General features: G+C 37.3%; 1 protein-coding gene and 1 pseudogene across 5 annotated transcripts in view; both read right to left on the bottom strand.

Annotated features, from left to right (window-relative positions):
* The window catches only part of Pigg (phosphatidylinositol glycan anchor biosynthesis class G), a 32255-nt gene extending 31880 nt beyond the window's left edge, over positions 1 to 375 (bottom strand). For all 5 annotated transcript variants that reach the window (XM_010641626.2, XM_010641627.2, XM_010641628.2 and 2 more), the window contains exon 1: positions 113 to 375. In XM_010641626.2, coding sequence (XP_010639928.1) covers positions 113 to 266 — 154 coding nt within the window. In that variant the 5' untranslated portion in view covers positions 267 to 375. The remainder of the gene's footprint in view (positions 1 to 112) is intronic.
* Positions 376 to 3023: 2648 nt separating this feature from the next.
* LOC104874707 lies at positions 3024 to 11662 on the bottom strand (annotated as a pseudogene).
* Between the last annotated feature and the right edge of the window lie 8123 nt (positions 11663 to 19785).

The raw sequence follows: 19785 nt of genomic DNA, 5'->3' as shown, positions 1-19785 counted from the left end.
AGGGCGGTAAAACAGGTTAGGGGTGAGGACCATGACGGAAGCGATCACCGGGAGCGCCAAGGTGTAGTCCTCTGCGAGAAACGGGGGTGACGCTGGGGAAGGGGGTCCATACCGGCCAAGGGCTCCGGCGCCGGGGGTTCTGCTTGAAGCCCGGCCCGGGAAGAGGACCTAACAGAAGCCGGGAAGAATCCGCGAAGGAAGATCGCAACCCCGAGCACCTCAACTGCCACGCAAATGGCAGCGAAAGCCCCAGAACCCAGCCGCATCTCGTCTGTTCACTGGGCAGAAAGGCCGGTGGTAACTCCACCCGAAGCCTAGCCAAGAAGTACCCAGACCGGACCAAAGCGGAGAGGCACGACAACCGCGCTCCCCATACGTCACCTCCGCCCGCGCGCCGGAAGTGCGCACGGGGCGACCTGGCTCCGACCCCCGAGTCTCGGGCACGCTTCCCCGCGGGCATCCGGGTCTGCGCCCCAACCCGGCGAGGTCTATCTCTGACAGTTTTTAGCTGCTTGTGCTTCCTTTTCTTTTTTAAATTTATTAGTATTTATGCTTGTAGTAATGTATATAATATTCACATTCCTTTTGTGGAGTTGGTGTACGTGCATACCACATCTTAATTGCTTTTTCTATCCATTCCATCCATCTCTTTGAGAAAGATCTATCTCCCTACTTCCTGTTGTCTTTTATTTTGTTCTTTATTTATATTTTGGGTTCCTCACATAGGAAAAACCATGCAGTATTTAAATTTGTGTGTCTGATCTATTTCACTTAACATTATGGTCTCGAGGTGCATCTGTTTTTCTACAAATGACTCGTTTATCTTATTGAGGCCAGCGGAGTACACCATTTTGTGTAAATACTTTAGCCATTCACCTTTTAACGGACTTACAGGCCACTTCCAAGATTTATCTATTATGAATTGTGCTGCTATAAACATGGGTATGCATGTATCACTGTAATATGATGTCTTTAACTCTTCTGAGAAGATGCCTAGAAGGGAATAGCTGACTCAAATGGAGTTTCTAATTTTAATTTTTTGAAGACTCTACATACTGATTACCATAGAGGTTTTACTAGTTTACATTCCCACCAATAATATAGAAGGGCTCTTTTCCCGGCACTCTTGTCAGCATTTTCCATTATTTGACTTTTTTATAATAACCATTCTTTCCGGAATAAGGTAGAATTTCATTGCTGTTTTAATTTGCATTTTTCTAATGGCCAGTGGCGTTGAATATTTCTTCATGTATTTACTGGCTATTTGTACTTTTTCTGTGAAGTCTCTATTCTTTAATTTGCCATTTTTCAGGACACATTTAATTTAATATCAAAAGTAAAAGGCCAAAATACAATGAAGGAACACATTCTCCCGTTTACATCAAACATAATGCTTTTTTAACACGGTCCTGTTGAATGGGGTGGGGGTTTCATAAAGTTTGATACTGAAACAAAACAATGCAGTGAGTCTCATCAAAGCTAATAGTGCTATATAACCTATTTGTGAAATGAATATTTATAGTGCCTAAAAAAGTTTAAGCCTAAATTTTATCCCATATTTTCACATTTGTACAGTCCTTCATTAAGATTATCTACAGTTTTCATAACCATCAAACAACAAACCATTGATTAAGACCATGTTGATTTAGGGTTCATTAAATAACACAGAGCCCTAAGCTAAAAGGTTAAATATATGTACACTTGTACTGACATCTATTATTTCCCTCATTACTACGAAAGTTGATTCTTAGTAAATAAACTGACATTTGAGTTTTTTAAATTAAACTTACATTTTAGATGTACATAATGATCACATTCATCATAGGGAATTTATACCTGTATATGATATATCGTGATTCTTTTTTCCCATTCCCTACCCTCCCTTCAGTCCTTCTTCCACTCCTTATTCACAAAAGCTCGGTTTCCATTTTATCCTTCTTGTTTTTTCTTTCCCCTTTCCTCCTCCCCCCTCCCCAGTTCCCCTTCTCCTTTGAGCATTTTCTTCCTATTCACAATATCTATTATACATTTTGGTCCTTATTTACACTTTTTTCCTCACATTAGAGAAACAATGTAATGTTTCACAAGTGTCTGGTTTATTTCACTTAATAATAAGGTCCTAAGTGCATTCATTTAGCTATAAATATCTCATGTTTATCTTTCTTCATGGTTGAGCAGTACTTCATTGTATAAAAAACCCCCACATTTTCTTTATCCATTCATCAGTTTATGGGCATTTAGGCTGTTTCCAACACTTAGCTATTACAAACTGTGCCACTCTAAACATGGGTGTGCATGTATCACTGTGGTATAATGCTTTTAATTCTTTTGGGAAGATACCAAGAAGGGGAATACTGGGTCAAGTGGACCCTCTAGTTTCAGTTTTTTGAAAACTCTCCACACTGGTTTCCACAGTGGTTGCACCAGTCTACACTCACACCAACAGTGGAGAAGACTTCCTTTTTCACCACAGCCCCGTGTCATTTGAGTTTTGACCCAGAAGTTCAACAACAATCATGAATTGCATAATCTTATTGGCAAAACTGATATACAGTGTTTCTTAAGTCGCTATGCTGAGATTAAGAGTAATGCATATTTTGATTTTACATTTTACTAGAATGTTACATATTCAGTTCATGATTTAAACTCTGTAGGTTTTCAGTCCTCCAAACTGTCTGAATACACAGTGTACCACAGACTAAAGACTATTTCTCTATTTTCTTCTAGAAGAAACATTTCCCAAGTGTCTACACCTTATAGAAGGGAAATTTTTTAAAAGGTGACCTCTTCTTTGGTATAGTCTAATGATATCAGGCCTCTGAAGCAAGGGCAAGGGGAAGAGAAAAAAGCTGAAACACAAGGTTCATCAGCTAAGTATTACATTAACCATTACAAGCTAGACAGTATGAGACTTTTTTTTTTTTGCTAAAAAAGTCTGAATCTTGGTGTGAAAATGAATATTGGCTGTCCTACATGTTTCTTGTAGTGGGACTGTCTGAGAAATTTTGACTGGTGAATATGATTTATCTATCAGGTGTAAATTTCAAGACACTTAGTTCATTTTGGACTTGTTCTAGTTTGGTTTTAGTCTGTTCAATTCACTTTTCATTTTTAGGAAAAACAAATGGGTCACCGGGTCTACCATTGTTGATCTCAGTTGAGTCACTCTTGGCTGCTGGACTTACTTGAGGTGTTGGATTTGAGTAGTGCCCACTTGTCCTTTGGTGGCTAATCACATTTAAGGGTTGTTTTCCCTGTGTTCAAAGTCTTGCTGTTGTTGCTTTAGCTTTTCTTCAGACTCTCTTAAGCCAGTTGCATCATATGAGTTAAGATCTATGTACTAGCCCTCTAAAGCTTGAACATATTCTTCATATTGTTTCTATCTTAGAACTAACTCATCTCCTGCCATATTTTGAAGCTGTTTCACTCAGTAAAAACTTTTTGGGAAGAGGTTCTTCATTGATCACCTTGAATCCTCTGTAGATCCCTGTGGTGTGGGTACCACCAGTCACCCAGTTTGAGGCCCCACTGCCCACCACTGGACCTGCCACACTCCTTCCCACTGAAGCCCAGCACTTCTCTTTATTTTGGGGTCTTGATTTCACAAAATCCACTTGCTTGTTTTTTTATTCTTTTGTTTGGGGGTGTTCTAATATTTTTGATTTCTTTATATACTCTCGACATTTGTCCTCTCTGATAAATAAATGGCAAAAAATTTTCCCATTCTGCAAATTGTGTTTTCACTGTATTGATCATTTCTTTTCATGTGCAGAAGCTTTTTAATTTAATATGATCCCATTTATTGATTCTTGGTACTAGTTCCTGCACAGCGGGGGTTCTGTTCAGAGTCCTTGCCTATGCTATGACTTCAGGAGTTTTACCTATTTTATCTTCCAGAAAGTAAAGTGTTTCTGTTTTAACAGTTAGTTATTTGATCTGTTTAAATTTTAGTTTAGTATGTTCTGAGAGATAGGAGTCTAGAATCAATCTTTTGCATGCAGATGGCCAGTTTTCTAGCACCATTTATTTATTAAAGAGGATATCGCTCTTCTAGTGCATGTTTTTTGGTCTCTTTGTCAAAGATAAAAAGTAGAATGTGCTTGGTATTGTTTCTGCATCTGCTATTCTGTTCCATTGAGCCTCATGTCAATTTTTGTTCTAGTACCATGTTATTTTTTTAATCACAGTAGCTTTGTAGTATAACTTGAAGTCCAGAATGAGGATGTCTCCTGCTTTGCTCTTCTTACCCAAGATTGCTTTTGCTATTCTGGATCTCTTTTAATTTTATATGGATTTTACAGCTTTTTTTTCAGTTCTGTAAAGAATGCTGTTGGTGTTTTTATTGAGATTGTGTATATCAATTTTGGAAGTGTGGCCGTTTTGGCTATATTGGTCCTGCCTATCCAGGAACAAGAGATATCTTTCCATTTTCTGGTGTTCTCTTCAATTTCCTTTTTCAGAGTGCTATAGTTTTCATTGTAGAGGTCTTTCACTTCCTTAGTTAGGTTAATGCCTAAGCATTTAATTTTTATAGGTGCTATTGTGAATGATATGTTTTTCCTAATTTCTTTCTCAATCGGTTCATTATTAGTGTACCAGAATGCTATTGATTTTTGTGTGTAAGCTTTGTATCCTTCAACATTGCTGAATTTGATTATTAATTCTAGAGTATTTTGGTGAGTTTTTGACTTCTTCTTTTCTGATACATATCCATTTATTTCTTTTTCTTACCTAATTGCCCTTGCTAATATTTTGAGTACTATGTTGATCAGGAGTGGTGATAGTGGTTATCCTTGACTTGCTCCTGATTGTAGAGCAAAAGCTTTCATTTTTTTGGCTTTTGATATGGCAGTAGGTTTGTCATAAATGGCTTTTATCAGATTGAGGCAAAGTCTTTCTCTACCTATTTTCTGTACTTTTTAAAATAAAAAAGGATGTTAGATTTTTATCAAAGGCCTTCTCTGTGTCTTTTGAGATTATCATGTGACTTTTCCTCCTTGCTTTTGTTTCTATGACATATTACATTTATTGATTCCCATATGTTGAACCATCTCCTTACATTCCTGGGATGAATCCTGCTTGGTCATACGGTATGACCTTTTAATAATTTGTTGCATGCTGTTTTCTAGTACTGTATTAAAGATTATTGCTTTTATGTTCATTAAAGAGATTGGCTTATTGTTTTCTTTTTTAGTTGTGTCCTTGTCTAGTTTTGGAATCAGATTAGTGCTAGCTCCAGGAATGACATTAGGAATAATCCTTCTGTTTCAATTTCATTAAACAACTTGAGGAGTATTGGTGTTAAATATTATCTGAAGTTGTTGTAGAATTTCACAATGAATCCATCTGGACCTGGGTTTTCATTAGTTGGCACATGTTGTTTTATTGTCACTACCTATCACTGTATTGTTCAGTGTTTAAAATCTTCTTGGTTCTGTTTTAGTAATTCACATGTGTGTAAGAATCTATCCATTTCTTTTGAATTATCCAATTCATTAGTGTACCAGTTTGTGATGTGGCTGTTAATAATATTTTTGCGGTGTTCATTGTGATTTCATCTTTCTCATTTCTAATTGCATTGATGTAGGTCTTTTCTCTCCTCTTTAATTAGATTAGCTAAGGATTTGTCTGTTTTGTTTATTCTTTTGAAGAACTAACTTTTTGATTTATTGATTCTTTGTAATTTTTTCTTGGTCTCAATTTCATTGATTTCTGCTCTGATCTTTATAATTTCTTTCCTTGTATTAGATTTGTGATTAGATTGTTCTTTTTTCCCAGTACCTTGAGGTACATCATTAGGTTATATATTTGGGTTCTCTCTCTCTCTCCCCCCTCTGCTTTTTGTACCAGGAATTTAACTCAGGACTTTGTGCTTGCCAGGCAGGCATGGTGTCACTGAGAAAAATCCCCAGCCCTCTCTGTTTTTCTGATGTGGGCTTTCACAGCTATAAACTTCCCTTTTAAGAATGCTTTCACCATGTCCCATAAATTCTGGTATAGTGTACTGGCATTGTCATTTAGTTCTATAAACTATTTTATCTCTTCCTTGATTTTTTCTATTGTTCATTTAACAGTGTATCATTTCATTTCCATGTGTCTGCATAAATTTTTGCTGTCAATTTCTAGCTTAATTGCAGTATGATCTGATAATATGTATGATACAATTTTCAATTCATTTGCACTTACTTTAGCTTATTGGCTAGTACATTATGTGGTCTTTTTTTGGAGAAAGTTCCATGTGCTGCTGATAAGAATGTGTATTCTGGGGCTGGGGATTTAGCTCAGTGGTGTCACCACCTGCTTCGCAAGCTCAAGGCCCTGAGTTCAATCTCTGGTACCAAAAAGCAAAAGAAATCAAAAGAATGTGTATTATGTTTTTGTTGGGTGAGACACTCTGTAGATTTTTGTTTATTTGTTTGTTTTGTTTTGTTCTGAGAGAGGGTCTCCCTCTGTCCAGTCTGTCCTTAACCTCACTATGTAGCCCAGGGTGCCCTTGAACTCACAGTGATCCTCCTGCCTCACCATCCTGAGTGTTGGGATTACAGATGTGGTCCACCATGCCCAGCTCTGTAGATAGTAAGTTCATTTGCTTGAAGGTTTTGCTTAACTCTGATATTTCTTTGTTTATTTATATCTAGTTGATCTATTTGTGACAGTAGTATATTGAGGTCCCCCAATATAATTGTGTTTATGTATATCTGATCTTTTATGTCCACTAGTACTTGTTTCATAATGTTGGGTGTGCCACTGTTTGGTGCATTTATGTTAATAATTGTTATTTCTTTTCATTGGATTGTTTCCTTAACCAATGTGTAGTTGTTAGACACCTGCCCAGGAAGAAGAGAAAAACTTCCCAAGGAATGCACTTACACACCATGTAAGGTGCAAAGGATAACAAGAAGCCAAGGCCCAGGTTCAGATTCGAGATAAGCAGCTTACCCCATGCAGATCCAAACACCCTGAAGACCACCAGACTTTCTCCACCCCAGAACAAAAGACTTCCTCCACTCCAGAACAAAATTCCCACTCCTCCTGGCACTACCCCTCTCCTACCCAAACTCCCCTAGACTATACTGTACTATACTACACTATAAAGTTTCCCCTTGCTCAAGCCCCCAGGGTCAATGGCTTTGTCACCCTTGACTAGCGTGCCCTCAGGCCAAAAATAAAATCTTTGTTGCTTCATTTTTGCCTCCTCTGGTGGTCTTGGTTGTGCCTTGGTTTACCCTAACAGTAGTAACCCTCTTTGTCCTTTTGATCAGTTCTGGCTTGAAGTCCACTTTGTCTGAATATAGCATATCTACACTTGCCTTTTTTTTTCAGGTTTCCATTGCATGGACTATTGCTTTCCATCCTTTGATTTTTAGTCTGTGCATTTCTTTTTGTGTAAAATGTTTCTTATATACAGCATACTGTTGCATTTTATTTCTTGATCCATTCTGCCAACCTGTGTCTTCTGATTGGGGAATTGAGGCCACTCACATTGAGTGTTGTTACTGATAGGTATTGGCTTATCTCTGTCATTGACTTATTCCTGTAGCTGATTCCCTATTTTTCCCTTCTACTTCACTGCTCATCCTACCTGGTTTATTCATTATATGGGACCTTTTGTCATTGTTAGCTTCATTTTCTTTTTATATGATATTCTTGAGAATTTTTTGGAGCGCTGGTTTTGTGGTCATGATTTTTGTTGGGATCTCTATCATGAAAATAAATTATATCTCTATCAATTTTGAAAATTAGTTTTGTGGGATATATCATCCTGGCCTAGAAACTGTTTTCTTTCAGAGCTTGAAATACTTCACTCTAACCTCTCTTGGTCTTTAAACTTTGTGTTGAGAAGTCTGCTATAATAGTATTGCATTTATTTTTAAAGTGTTTTGTTGCTTTTCTCTAACCACTTTTAATATTCTGTTTTTCTGTTGGATTTTTGGGACTTTGTTATGATGTGTCACGGAGAGGTTCTTTTCTGATCATGACTATTTAAAGTTCTACATGCCTCACTTATCTGTATGTTAAATTCTTTTCTGTTATTTGGAAAATTTTCTGCTATTATTTTAGTAAACACATTTTTATGCTCTTTGTGTTGTTTTTGATTTTTCACTAATTCAAATTGATCTTAGATTAGTCTTCTTTGAGTCATCTAGAAGCTTTGAGGTCCATTTTTCATGTTCTCTTGTTCTTTTTAAGGTATCTCTCATAGACTGCTCACTGACAACAGCACTTCCTTCTAGTTCTGACACTCTGTTTTCATATTGGTCACTTCTGGTGCACATTCTTTTGATAGAAATTTTAATCTCCTATATTTTTATTTGGAACTTTTAAATGGATTCATTCTTTTTATAAAATCATTTTTTTAAATTTTGAGAAAGTGTCTCATTAAACCTGTAATTTGATCAGGCTGGGCTCAAAATTGCAATCTCCTGTCTCAGTCTTCTAGAGTGTTAGAATTATAGGCATGGGCCACCACACCAGCTTTGTTACTGTCTTTATATTATTTATTTATTTATTTATTTGGTACTGGGGATCAAATTCAGGTCCTTGTGCTTGTGAGGCAGGCGGCAGAACCACTGAGCTAAATCCCCAGCCCATGTTACTGTCTTTATATTATGAAGTCACCTTTGTAGAAATTGAAGTTCATCTCACGTCATTCTTTTTCCTAGTGTAATGACACATTACTGTTGAAAATCTGTCCTTGACGGTGTAACAAGTATCTGACTTTATTTATCTCAAAGTTGCTTCCTTTGCTAGTTGTTCAGGGTTGGGCAGAAGCTACTGTCTTTCTGTAGAGATATAGGGGTCTACTGTCATGGGAAGATTCATGCTAAGTATATGGAAGCCATGATGCTACACTCTTCATATGATCCTATCGTTCTAAACTCTCGTGCAGTCAGGAGGGCCAGAGGGTTAGTCATGATAGCTAACCACTTTCAATGAAATCACAAAGGCACCCGTGTCCAACTTGGAACATGGTTAGGGTGTAACAGTTTAAAGAATGGGAATCCTGGACTCTGGAGCATCATGCATTCCTCATAAACCTACAGAAGAACATTAATGAGAAATAGATAAGATGATTTTTAAGTAGAGAAAAACAAAGCTAATATCAGATGTATCTTAAAATTGCCCAGATATCCAGACCACATAGAAGAGTATGGAGATAAACTGACAGAAAGAAATGATAGGGGAGGGGTTTCTCATCAGAAAGATGAGGCCATAGAAACTTGCAGGGCATTTTCATAAAAATAGTAAAGAGAAGGAGAGAGGGAGGCAGGAAAGGAGGGAGTAGAGAGAGACAGAGGATAGGGCTCTGAATAGATAAAGACTTCTACATACATTGTTAGGTCAGTGACCATGGGCATGTGCAAAGGATGATGGGAGGAAATTTTTTTAAAATAGTAGAGTTATACAAAGTGATAAAAGAAGAAACACTTGGTAACCTCATAGATTCTATAAACAGATGCAGTGATAGGCTTAATAAACAAAATGGTCAGTGAGCTTAAAGAAGATACTAATAAAAAACAGCTTAGCTAATCAAGATGATTAAAAAAATGAATGACCAATTTACCAAAGAATTACTATCCATGAAAAGATACCCAATAGAGATACAGAAGACGAGAAATTTTCATGAAAAGTATGGGCAGAACCTATAATTTTAGCACTTGGGAAGCAGAGGCAGGAGGATTGATGAAAGTTTGAGGTCAGCCTTGGCTATATAATGAGTTCAAGGCCAGCCTTACTATATAGTAAGACTGTGTAAAAAAAAAAAAAAAAGAATGGGCACCAGAAGTGACCAGTGTGATGGCAGAGTGTCAGAACTTGAAGCTAGGACTAATATAAAAAGGTGCTTTAAAACCAAGAGAACATAAAAATGGGTTCAACAGATGCTAGATGATGCCAGGGAGACTGACTTAAGACGAAATAAACTGTAGAGAAGAGCCAGAAGTCATCACCAATGGCATAAAAGTTTCTGTTTACAGAAATCAGAGAAGAAAACTTTCCAAGTATGGGGAAATAATTCAACATACAAGTAACTGAGGCTTATAGTACCTCAAACAGCCATGATCAGAAAATAATTCTTGCATGACACATCATGGTCAGCATCCCACGAAGGACAGAAGCTGTTAGAAAAATCAATGTCATTTATAAAGGTCAAACCAGCTAGGTGTCATGGCACATTCCTGTAATCTCAGCATTTGAGAAGCTGTGGCAGGTGGCCCACCCCAAGTTCAAGGCCAGCCTGTGCTGCACACTGAGTTTAAAGTCAGCCAAACTACAAAGTGAAATCCTGGAAAAAAGAAAGAAAGAAAAGAAAAAGTAAATCCAGTAAGATCACAGCAGACTTGTCAGCACAAACCTTAAGCCCAGGAGAATTGGAAGTGTTTTAAGTCCTAAAAGAAAACATTTTCAATCCAGATTAATATATCGTGTAAAACTACCTTTCAAAATTGATGGAGAAATAAGGACCTTCAGTGATAAAGAACACCTAAAAAAGTTCATAACCAAACGAGCATTTCAAAAATATTCTAAAGAATATCTTAGACAGAAATAATGAAACCAACAACATCAAATAGTCTGATGGAATGAATACAGCAAGCAGGATGAGCAATTAAAAGGGGGAAATAAAGGAATCAGCAATAGAAAACAATGCAGTGAGATGTATAATGCCTGTCAGTCATAACTCTCCATGTAAATGATCTATATTAGTTATTTTTCTCTTGTTGCTGAGACAAAATACCTGACACCCAAATTTGAGGGGAAGGGGTTTATTTGGCTCACATTTCATAGAGGTTTTGGTTCATAATTGGCTGACTCCAAGGCAGAGATGACAAACAAGCATCACAGAGGAGAAATGATATGGTGCCAACAGGATAGCAAAAATAATAAAAGAGCTTAACAGCATCTCCCTGCAACTTTTATCTTATTCAGACTTCTTAAGGTGCAGCACTTAATCTTAGTGCCCTTGAGCATCATGAATCAATTCCAGCTTCACACTCTCTAAATCAAGCCTATGACCACATAAGGCTGTAGGGGAGCATTTAGGCCACAACAATTCCCAAGTCAAAAGAAACAGATTGGCATATTGTATGAAAAAACAAAACCCAGTGGTATGCTGCATATAAGAGTGCGTGCACAGACTGAAAATCAAAGCATGAAAAACCACACTGCATGGAATTGAACTCTAGGAGCAAGAAGAAGTAGCTATCCCATTTTTAGTCATTTTTAGTTTAGAACTTCAATTCCTTTGCACCCACTTAGGCATGTTTTATGAGTGAGTATGTGGTCTATTTTGGAGAAAGACCCATGTGCATCTGAAAAGAATGTGTATTCTGGTTTTGCGAGGGTAGAACATTGCAAAAATCTGTCAAGTTCATTTCTTCAAGAGTTTGATTGAGTTTGAGTATTTTGTTATTTTCTGTCTAGTTGATCTAGCTCTTTGTGACAGTGGGGTATTGAGGTCCCCCACTACTATTGTGTTAGTGCTTATTTGATTTTTCATATCCATTAGCATTTGTTTTATATAGTTGGGTGCACTTGTGTTTGGTGCATATATATTTATGATTGTCATCTCTTCTTGGATTGTTCCCTTTACAAGGATGTAGCGTCCTTTTTTGTCTCTCTTAGTCAGTGTTGATCTGACATCCACATTACCTGCAAAGAGCATAGCTACTCCTTCTTTTTTCTGGGTTCCTGTCACATGGAGTCTTGTTTTCCACCCTTTAACTTTCAGTCTATGAGTTTCTTTTTGAATTAAGTGTGTTTCTTGTATGCAGCATATTGTTGGATCTTGCTTCTTGACCTATTCTGCCAATCTATTTCTTTTGAGTGGTGACTTGAGACCATTAACATTGATGGTTATAACTAATATGTATTAATTAATCCTTGTTATGACTTTTTCTTTTTGTTGGAGTCTCCTGCTTTTCATTTTATTTCTTGTTCTGACTGATGGATTCATTCTTCTGGGCTTCCTGGGATTGTTGTCCTCGTTTTCATTTCCTAGGATATCATTTAAAATTTTTTGAAGTGCTGGTTTGGCATTCAGAAGTTCCTAAGGTGCTCTTCATCATGAAAGTGTCTTATTTCTCCATAAATTTTGAAAGACAGTCTTTCAGGGTAAATCAATCTGGGTTGGAGGCTGTTTTCCTTTAGGGCTTGAAATACATCACTCCAAGCTGTTCTTGCCTTGAGGGTTTGTGTTGAAAAGTCTGCTGTTGTTCTGACAGGCTTTCCTTTGTATGTGATTTGTTTCTTTTCTCTGCTTGTAGATTTTTGCTCTTCTGTTGTGTTTCTGGATTTAACTATTATGACTGTGTAGATGTTTTTGATCAGACCTAGATGGAATCCTATATGCCTCATTTATCTGTACATCAAATTGTTTTTTCTTACTTGGGAAGTTTTCTGTCATTCCTTTTGTGAACTTTTTAAAAAATGTCATCTGCATTGTCTCCTATTGCTTTATTGACTCTGATCAGTCTTATGTTATTTTTCTTTGCACCCTCTTGCAGCGGTTGGATTGATTTCTCACGGTCCCTTTTTTTTTTTTTTTTTTTTTTTTTTTTTGTACCAGGGATTGAACTTGGGTCCTTGCACTTGCAAGGCAGGTGGCGGAACCACTGAGCTAAATCAATGGCCCTCCCTTACTATTTTAAGAAAATTTTCTTTTCCTTTTCAGTAATTGCAATCCTATCTTCTATATATGAAATTTTATCTTCACATTGGCTCATTCTGCTATGTAAGCTCTCAATGGAGTTTTTAATCTCTTGGAAATCTGTTTGCATCTGTTTTATGGATTCCATTTGTTTCCTATGTTGGAATTTCATCATGTTACTCAGCTCCTCTATTTTTTTTTATCTGTGTCTGCTCTAGGTTTATTAATCATATCTTGCACTATGGGTACACTCTATGCTGTTATCTGAGAAATTATTTCTGACTTCATTTTTTCCAGATCCTCTTTTGTCACCAGTTCAGGGAGTCTAGGTGATTGAGTATCAGATTGTTCCATCTTGTTTCCCTTTGGGGTTGCCTTAGGTGATCTGGAAGTCTGGTTTTGGAACTTGTTTCTATGTCTTCTCATTTCAACAGATGCTGCCTACTGTGCCTTTACTGAGACAATTTTGGCTCACCCAGTGGCCTTTAATTCTCACCAAGTCACCAAAAGTCATTTTCTCTGCTACATACCATTATATTGATTCCTGGATTCAAAACACCAATGCTATGGGGTGGGCACCTGACTGAAGCTTGTGTGTCTCTGCAGCTCTTTCCTGGGTGAGCCTTGGCTGGGTGGGTTTGCCCAAGCCTCTGGGGTTGGGTCAGATTCCTGGCTGGGATCTGCCCGCGTCTGCACTGGTCTGGACCACAAATCACTGCTCCCTTGGATCCTGCGTGTGTGTGTGTGTGTGTGTGTGTGTGTGTGTGTGTGTTTTAATAAAATGGAGTACTACTCAGCAATAAAGAATGAGAAACTAGAGAGATTTATAACTAAATGGATGCACATTGAGGCCATATTCTTAAGTGAAATAAATAAGACACACATGTAAATGCTGAATAGTTTCTTTGGTGTGAGAAACAAAAAGTGTAAATAAGGATCACAATATATAATTGACAATGTGAACTAGGAAGAAAAGTTCTAAAGGAGTGGGGAAATGGGAGGGGTAGGGGAAAGGAAAGAAGGGAATGGATCAATATGAGAAAAGGAAAAAAATGGTAACAAAATCTTTGTAAGTAGGGAGGGGTAGAGGGGTTGAAGGGAGGGCAGGTGAATGGGGAAAAAATAAGACTGAAGATACATCATGTAAAGGTACTAGTTCCCAATGATGAATGTAACTGTATTGTATACCTAAAATGTACCAATGAACTTAATGAAAAAAATACTCTTGAAAGATAAATGGGTCACAGAAAAAAAACAAGAAATTAAACAGTTCCTAAAATCATATGAAAATTCCAGTGCAACATACCAGAACCTATGGAACACAATAAAAGTAGTGCTAAGGGAGAATTTATTGTTTTGACTACCTACATTAGAAAAATAGCAAACCCAAATAAATAACCTAATGATGTCCCTCATGGTACTAGAAAACAAGAGCAGTCTATTTCCACAGCTAGTACTGTTACCTGGAATTCCCTGGTTCTTGGTGACCCAAGCAGAAGAATTCACCCTTACCACCTCACGAATGGCAAGAGACTATGTGCAAGGAAGGTAGTGGTTTCACAGTGAAAGAGTTTATTGCAAATCAGGATATGGCTAATAGACAAGCCAGGCTGTCACCAGAGTGTGAGTTACAACAAATTCCTTTGTTCTGGTCCTTTTATTTTACCATACTTCCTGTTTTAAGGTGTTCCACATCCTACTCCTGCATGTTTATGATTCTGCCTTGCCTACTTTTAATTTTTAATTGCACATGCATTTTCCCATCATTCATAGTAATTAATGGTATTCATGAGCTGCAGTGCATACAGATGAAGACTTAAGTGTATGATAATGGGGATGGATCAATCTAAGGATACCTAGAGTAGTGAGAACACACACTCCGCTGGGTGGAAAGTCCCTAGTTCTCCTTTGTGGTTAGTCTGTGGTCACCTCTCTACTTAGGGTCTTTTTTCCATTAGTTGAGGCCATTTCACACCCTGGACCTACAATGCACTTCCTGTTACCAGAAAGTACAGCCTGTACTGACTCAGCTATCCTAGACTATCCCCCATTGCTCCTGTCTGACTGCCTGCTTATACTACAAGGAAGGAAACAATAAATGTCAGAGCAGAAATTATAATTCAATACATAATGATACATGTTTGGAATGCTCATATTAATAGACCATGAAGAAATATTTTCTCTTCAAATTCTTGTTCTTTGAATTTTTGTTGGTAGCATACATGAATTTCATACAAAAATTTAAAAAATTTCAATCTTCAGCATAAATGGGTTAATGAAATTGAGACAAAAATACAAAATATTAAATATCAAAGAGCCAGTTCTTTGAAAGAACAAAATAGATGAACATTTAGCCAGTCTTATCAAAAGAAGGAAAAGACCCATATCAGTGCAATTAGAGGTGAAAAAGGCAAAATCACAATGGACACTGTTAAAATCCAGATTATTAGTAGATACTATGAAAACTTGTACTCCAACAAATGGGAGAATCTAGAAGAAATGGACAGAATCCTAGGAACATATGAATCACCAAATGTGAACCAATAAGATATAAAGACCCTGAACAGTTCAATAACAGGTAATTAAATTGAGGCAGTAGTAAAAAAACCCCAACAATGAAATGTCCAGGACCAGATTTATTCATGCCTGAATTCTAGAAAAACTTCAGGGAAGATATAGCTCCAATACTCCCTAAACTCTTTAATAAAATTGAAAGAGAAGGTATAATTTCAAACTTGTTCCTGGAATCCAGCACCACCCATATTTCAAAACTGGGAAAGGATACAACTAAAAAAAGAAAACTGCACACCAATTTCTTTAATAAACATAGATGTAAACAACCTTATCAAAGTACTGTCCAACAATGGAACAAATCATTAAAAAGATCATACCTTCTGACCAAGTAGGTTTCATCTCAGGGGTGCAAGGATTGTTCAACATATGTAAATCAATAAATGTAGTGTTTCACATAAACAGAAGCAAGGACTTAAATCACACAATGCTTTTAATAGTTGCAAAAAAGCTTTGACAAAACTCAACATCCATTCATGATAAAAACAAATGACAAAAATTGGCATAGGAGGACTTTATCTCTATTAAAGCCATTTATAACAAATCTACTGACAACATCATATTAAATGGGGGAAAATTCTGAAACCAAGTACTCTAAAATCAGGAACAAGACAAGGATGTCCACTGTTACCACTCCTGTTCAATATATACTCAAAATATTAGCCAGAGCAAGCAGGCAAGGAGATAATAAAACATATATGTACAGAAAAAGAAGAATTAAGCTATCATTAGTCATAGATGACAAGATTCTTTATATAGAAGATCAAAAAATTTTAGTAAAAGGCTCCTAGAACTAATAATTAAATTTAGTATGTAGCAGGATCCCAAATTAACCCACAACAATCAATAGTGTTCCTCTATACCAACAATGAAATCACTGAGAAAAATTAGGAAAACATAGCATTCACAATATCTTTAAGCAAAATTAAATACTTAAGAATTAACCTAAGAAGCGAGAGACCTCTACAGTGAAATCTGCAGTAGTCTGAAAAAGGAGATTGAAGAGGGCATCAGAAAACAGAAAGATATTCTATTCCTGTAACTCATAGAGTGAAGAAACAATTTACACAATGGGAAAAAATTTTGCTAATTACTCCTCAAAAATTACTCCTAAAAAAACTGTTAGACTCCCCAAATAAAAGAATCAATTGAAATGAATAAACACTTCTCAGAAGAAGTAGCCAATAACTACATGAAACATATTCAACATTGTCATGAGAGAAATGCAAATTAAAACAACACTGAGATTCCATTTTATCCAGAAAAAATAGCTATTAGAAATCATACAATAAGAAACTCCTGGTGTTGCAGGGAAAAGGAAATGCCCTGATTGTTGGTGGGAATGCAAACTTGTAAAACCACTGTGGAAATCAATACGGAGATTCCTCAAAAAAACAGAAATAGAAATTCTATTCAACCCAGCTATTTCTATCTAAGTATTTTCCCCAAATAGTTAAAGGTATATTAATTATATACATCACATTACAGTACAAGCATTCTCATGTTTATAGCTGCGCAACTCATAATAGTTAAGTCTTGGAAGTGGCCTATATGTCCATCAACAGTGAATGGATAAAGAAAATGTGATATTTTTGATATAGAGGAAATAATATAACTTTCAACCTATTAGACGCCAGATATGCTGAGTTCATTTCCCCCAAAATCAAAGAATAAATTTTAAGGAACAACAGAAATTAATGAGTAGGAAAATTTTATTGAAAGAGATAGGTCCTGAGAGACAAGAGTGGACCCCAAAAAGGGATGCCAAAAAACCCATTTCTCAAGGGAAGATTTATAGAGCAAAATCATGAGGTGGGTACAATGGTCAAAACTACAATCAACCAATAAGATCATAAGTGTAGCCAATTAGGTGATATTGATGCAATGGAGGAGCAGGTCACATAGTAAATTTACATGGAAATAACAAAGACCTTCTTAGGAATGGATGGATCAAGAGGTCCTGGCCACTCACTTGGATAAGTAATGTGTAGACTATATTGGACCAGGTGATATCATTTATCTGAAAACTATCCCGGACCTTGTTTGATCTTTTTGAGGTCACTGAGAGAAAAGGACACTGGTAGGGCCAAATTCTCCACCCACCTCCTGTAAGGGATATTGTTCTTGAGGTGCTTGAACAAAATCGGATGGGGATGAATATAGCCCAGTAGAGGTTTCAGTTATGGCTGGCTTGGAACCCTCAGCGTTAGAGTCCAGTGAGCAAGTGAGGAGAACCTCAGGTTCACCGATAATGGATGAAACTTTGATTAAGGTTGCCTTGGAAACCTTATCCTTAGGACCCAAAAGGCAAGGGAGGGGAAACTTCAGGCTCAGTAATAGCAGATGCATCTGATTGTGTGTTAGGTATCAGAGGTGTCTTTTTTTTGTGGCTTATATTTGTATGTTGAACACAAGTGAGGATTACCTCTTAATGCAAGGAAACTCTGAACACAAGGTAATTTTGACCATTTTCCCTCTCTCTTACAGTACAAATTTAGTTGTGAAATAGCATCATAGTCAATTGTTACCTCTGCATTCTACTTTGCTTTTTGGGGGTAGGCAGGCTATGCTTGGCTGTAGAAAAATATTAAATAGATCTTATGCAATATGTGAGGCTGGAACAATTTCTAGTGTTTAAGAATACATTCCAAAGGAGTAAGATAATTCAACATTGAATTTCCCATCTGCAGAACAAGGGGAAAACAGGCATCCCTTTTAAGCATTCCTTGATTTTTATAACCTCTCAAGGCATCCTCTGAGGTGACCTCCTCTAGAGCAAGTGGCTGCTATCTGAAGAGTGATTAGAAGATAGGTTGAGTTGGACTAGACACCCTTATTGATGCATGCCTACACCTTTTCCAGAAATTCACACTCGCAACTCTAGCATGTGTTTCAAAAAGCACAGGCAACAACTGATTCCAGCTATGACAGTCGTATCTGAAGAAGTAAGCGTTGCTAGAAAAATTAAACTGATCATCAAGAGACCTAACCAACTGATTTCCAAGTTTTTGAAATAGAATGAAGGGGAAAAAAATCAAAAGTCAAACTGGAAGTGATTGGAGCACTTCTGAGCCTGCAAAAGAGATCACTTCCTGATGTAGAGGCAAGTAATGGCTCAGAAAAATCCTGCCCTGGGACCTCTGGCAAAGAAGTCTCCAAGACATTTGTGCTGTTGACCTAATCACCTAGGCAATCTTTCTTAGCAGCAAGGCTAAGTTTTACTCAAATTCCACTCTAAAATTTCTATATCTCTGTATCTGCAATGAACTTCTGAAACTCACGGGTTAAAACCTGTATCCATCATTTAACAATGACATTAACACATTAGTGACGGTACTGCCCTCCTCTACATGCATAAATGATGAGAACCAGGACTGGGAGAGGAGAGAGAGCCAGGAGGTTGGGGATTTTCCCTTAAATGGAATGTGTTTTGGTCTCTTAAATATTGTGCTTTAGGAAATAACTCCTTCTGTCGCACCCAGAATTTGGTTCTCTCCACGAGGTTTCAGTTTTAGTTTCCCATACTTGGGCGACCACACGCAGAACACTAAGTGGGGACATCACTTTCTCGTGTGTTCTCCTGGACAGGCAATATCCCAATGTCTCATCTGGTCTAGAGACGGGGTATGTGTTCCTAATCTAAGATGACTTCCCTGTCTTTGGTGTTAGTAAATGCTCATTTTCTATGGGCTCAACTTAAAAGTTCTTAGTTGTTGGATAGAAGGGAAAGGGGTAAGACAGTTTAGGGTTTCTCACTCTCTAATCTTTAGCAGAAATATGCCTCCAAAAAGGAAAGTACAAAGTCACAGGAAAAGACAAAAAATGAGATAAAAGGACGTCTTTTCTTCTCACAATTACAGTGAGTTATTGAGACAATTTGCCCATGAGTTGTCACTCTCAGCCTGGAAAGGGGAAAATGGGAAATCTCAACAGCTAAGATACCTCATCACCAGCAGAAGATCAGATCTGAAAGGAAACTGAGGCAGAACAGGCTTGAAACTCCCCACTAGAGTATAGAGGGAGAATCAGGCCGACCATCCCAATGAAACCTGTCTTCCAAGTCTTAAGAACAACTGCTGGCCTATTACCTTTTAACTGGCAGTTGCCATCCCCTGATTTATTAATAAGCATGTAAATTTTCTAACTATAAACTCATTTCATAAAAAATCCCCTTTTTATAGCATTTCATAAATTCACATTTGGATTAGTATACAAGTCCACTAGGGGTTGCTCTAACATGACTTTCCCCTAGTGCTGCTAGGATAAGACAACAAACCACAACAGTCAAACAAGTCAAACAGGTCAAGCAAGAAGCATGAATAGATTCAGCAACAAGTAACTCCAAATGCAGCATATACGAAACCTTGCCTGTAAAAGTAATGTCTCATCAAAGAAACCTCATAATCTTCCCATGTGATCAACTTAAATTTATCAGCATTTTAACACAAAACAAGACATAAAAATTCAAGGCATAAACCGGGCGAGGTGGTACATGCCTGTAATCCCAGTACTCAGGAAGCTGAGGCAGGAGGATCACTGTGAGTTTGAGACCAGCCTAGGCTACATAG

Source organism: Fukomys damarensis, unplaced genomic scaffold (assembly GCF_012274545.1).
Source record: "Fukomys damarensis isolate Sample0158 unplaced genomic scaffold, DMR_v1.0_HiC HiC_scaffold_35, whole genome shotgun sequence".
Classification (NCBI taxonomy): domain Eukaryota; kingdom Metazoa; phylum Chordata; class Mammalia; order Rodentia; family Bathyergidae; genus Fukomys; species Fukomys damarensis.
Note: the sequence above shows the minus strand (reverse complement) of the source record. Positions and strands in the feature narration are given on the sequence as shown.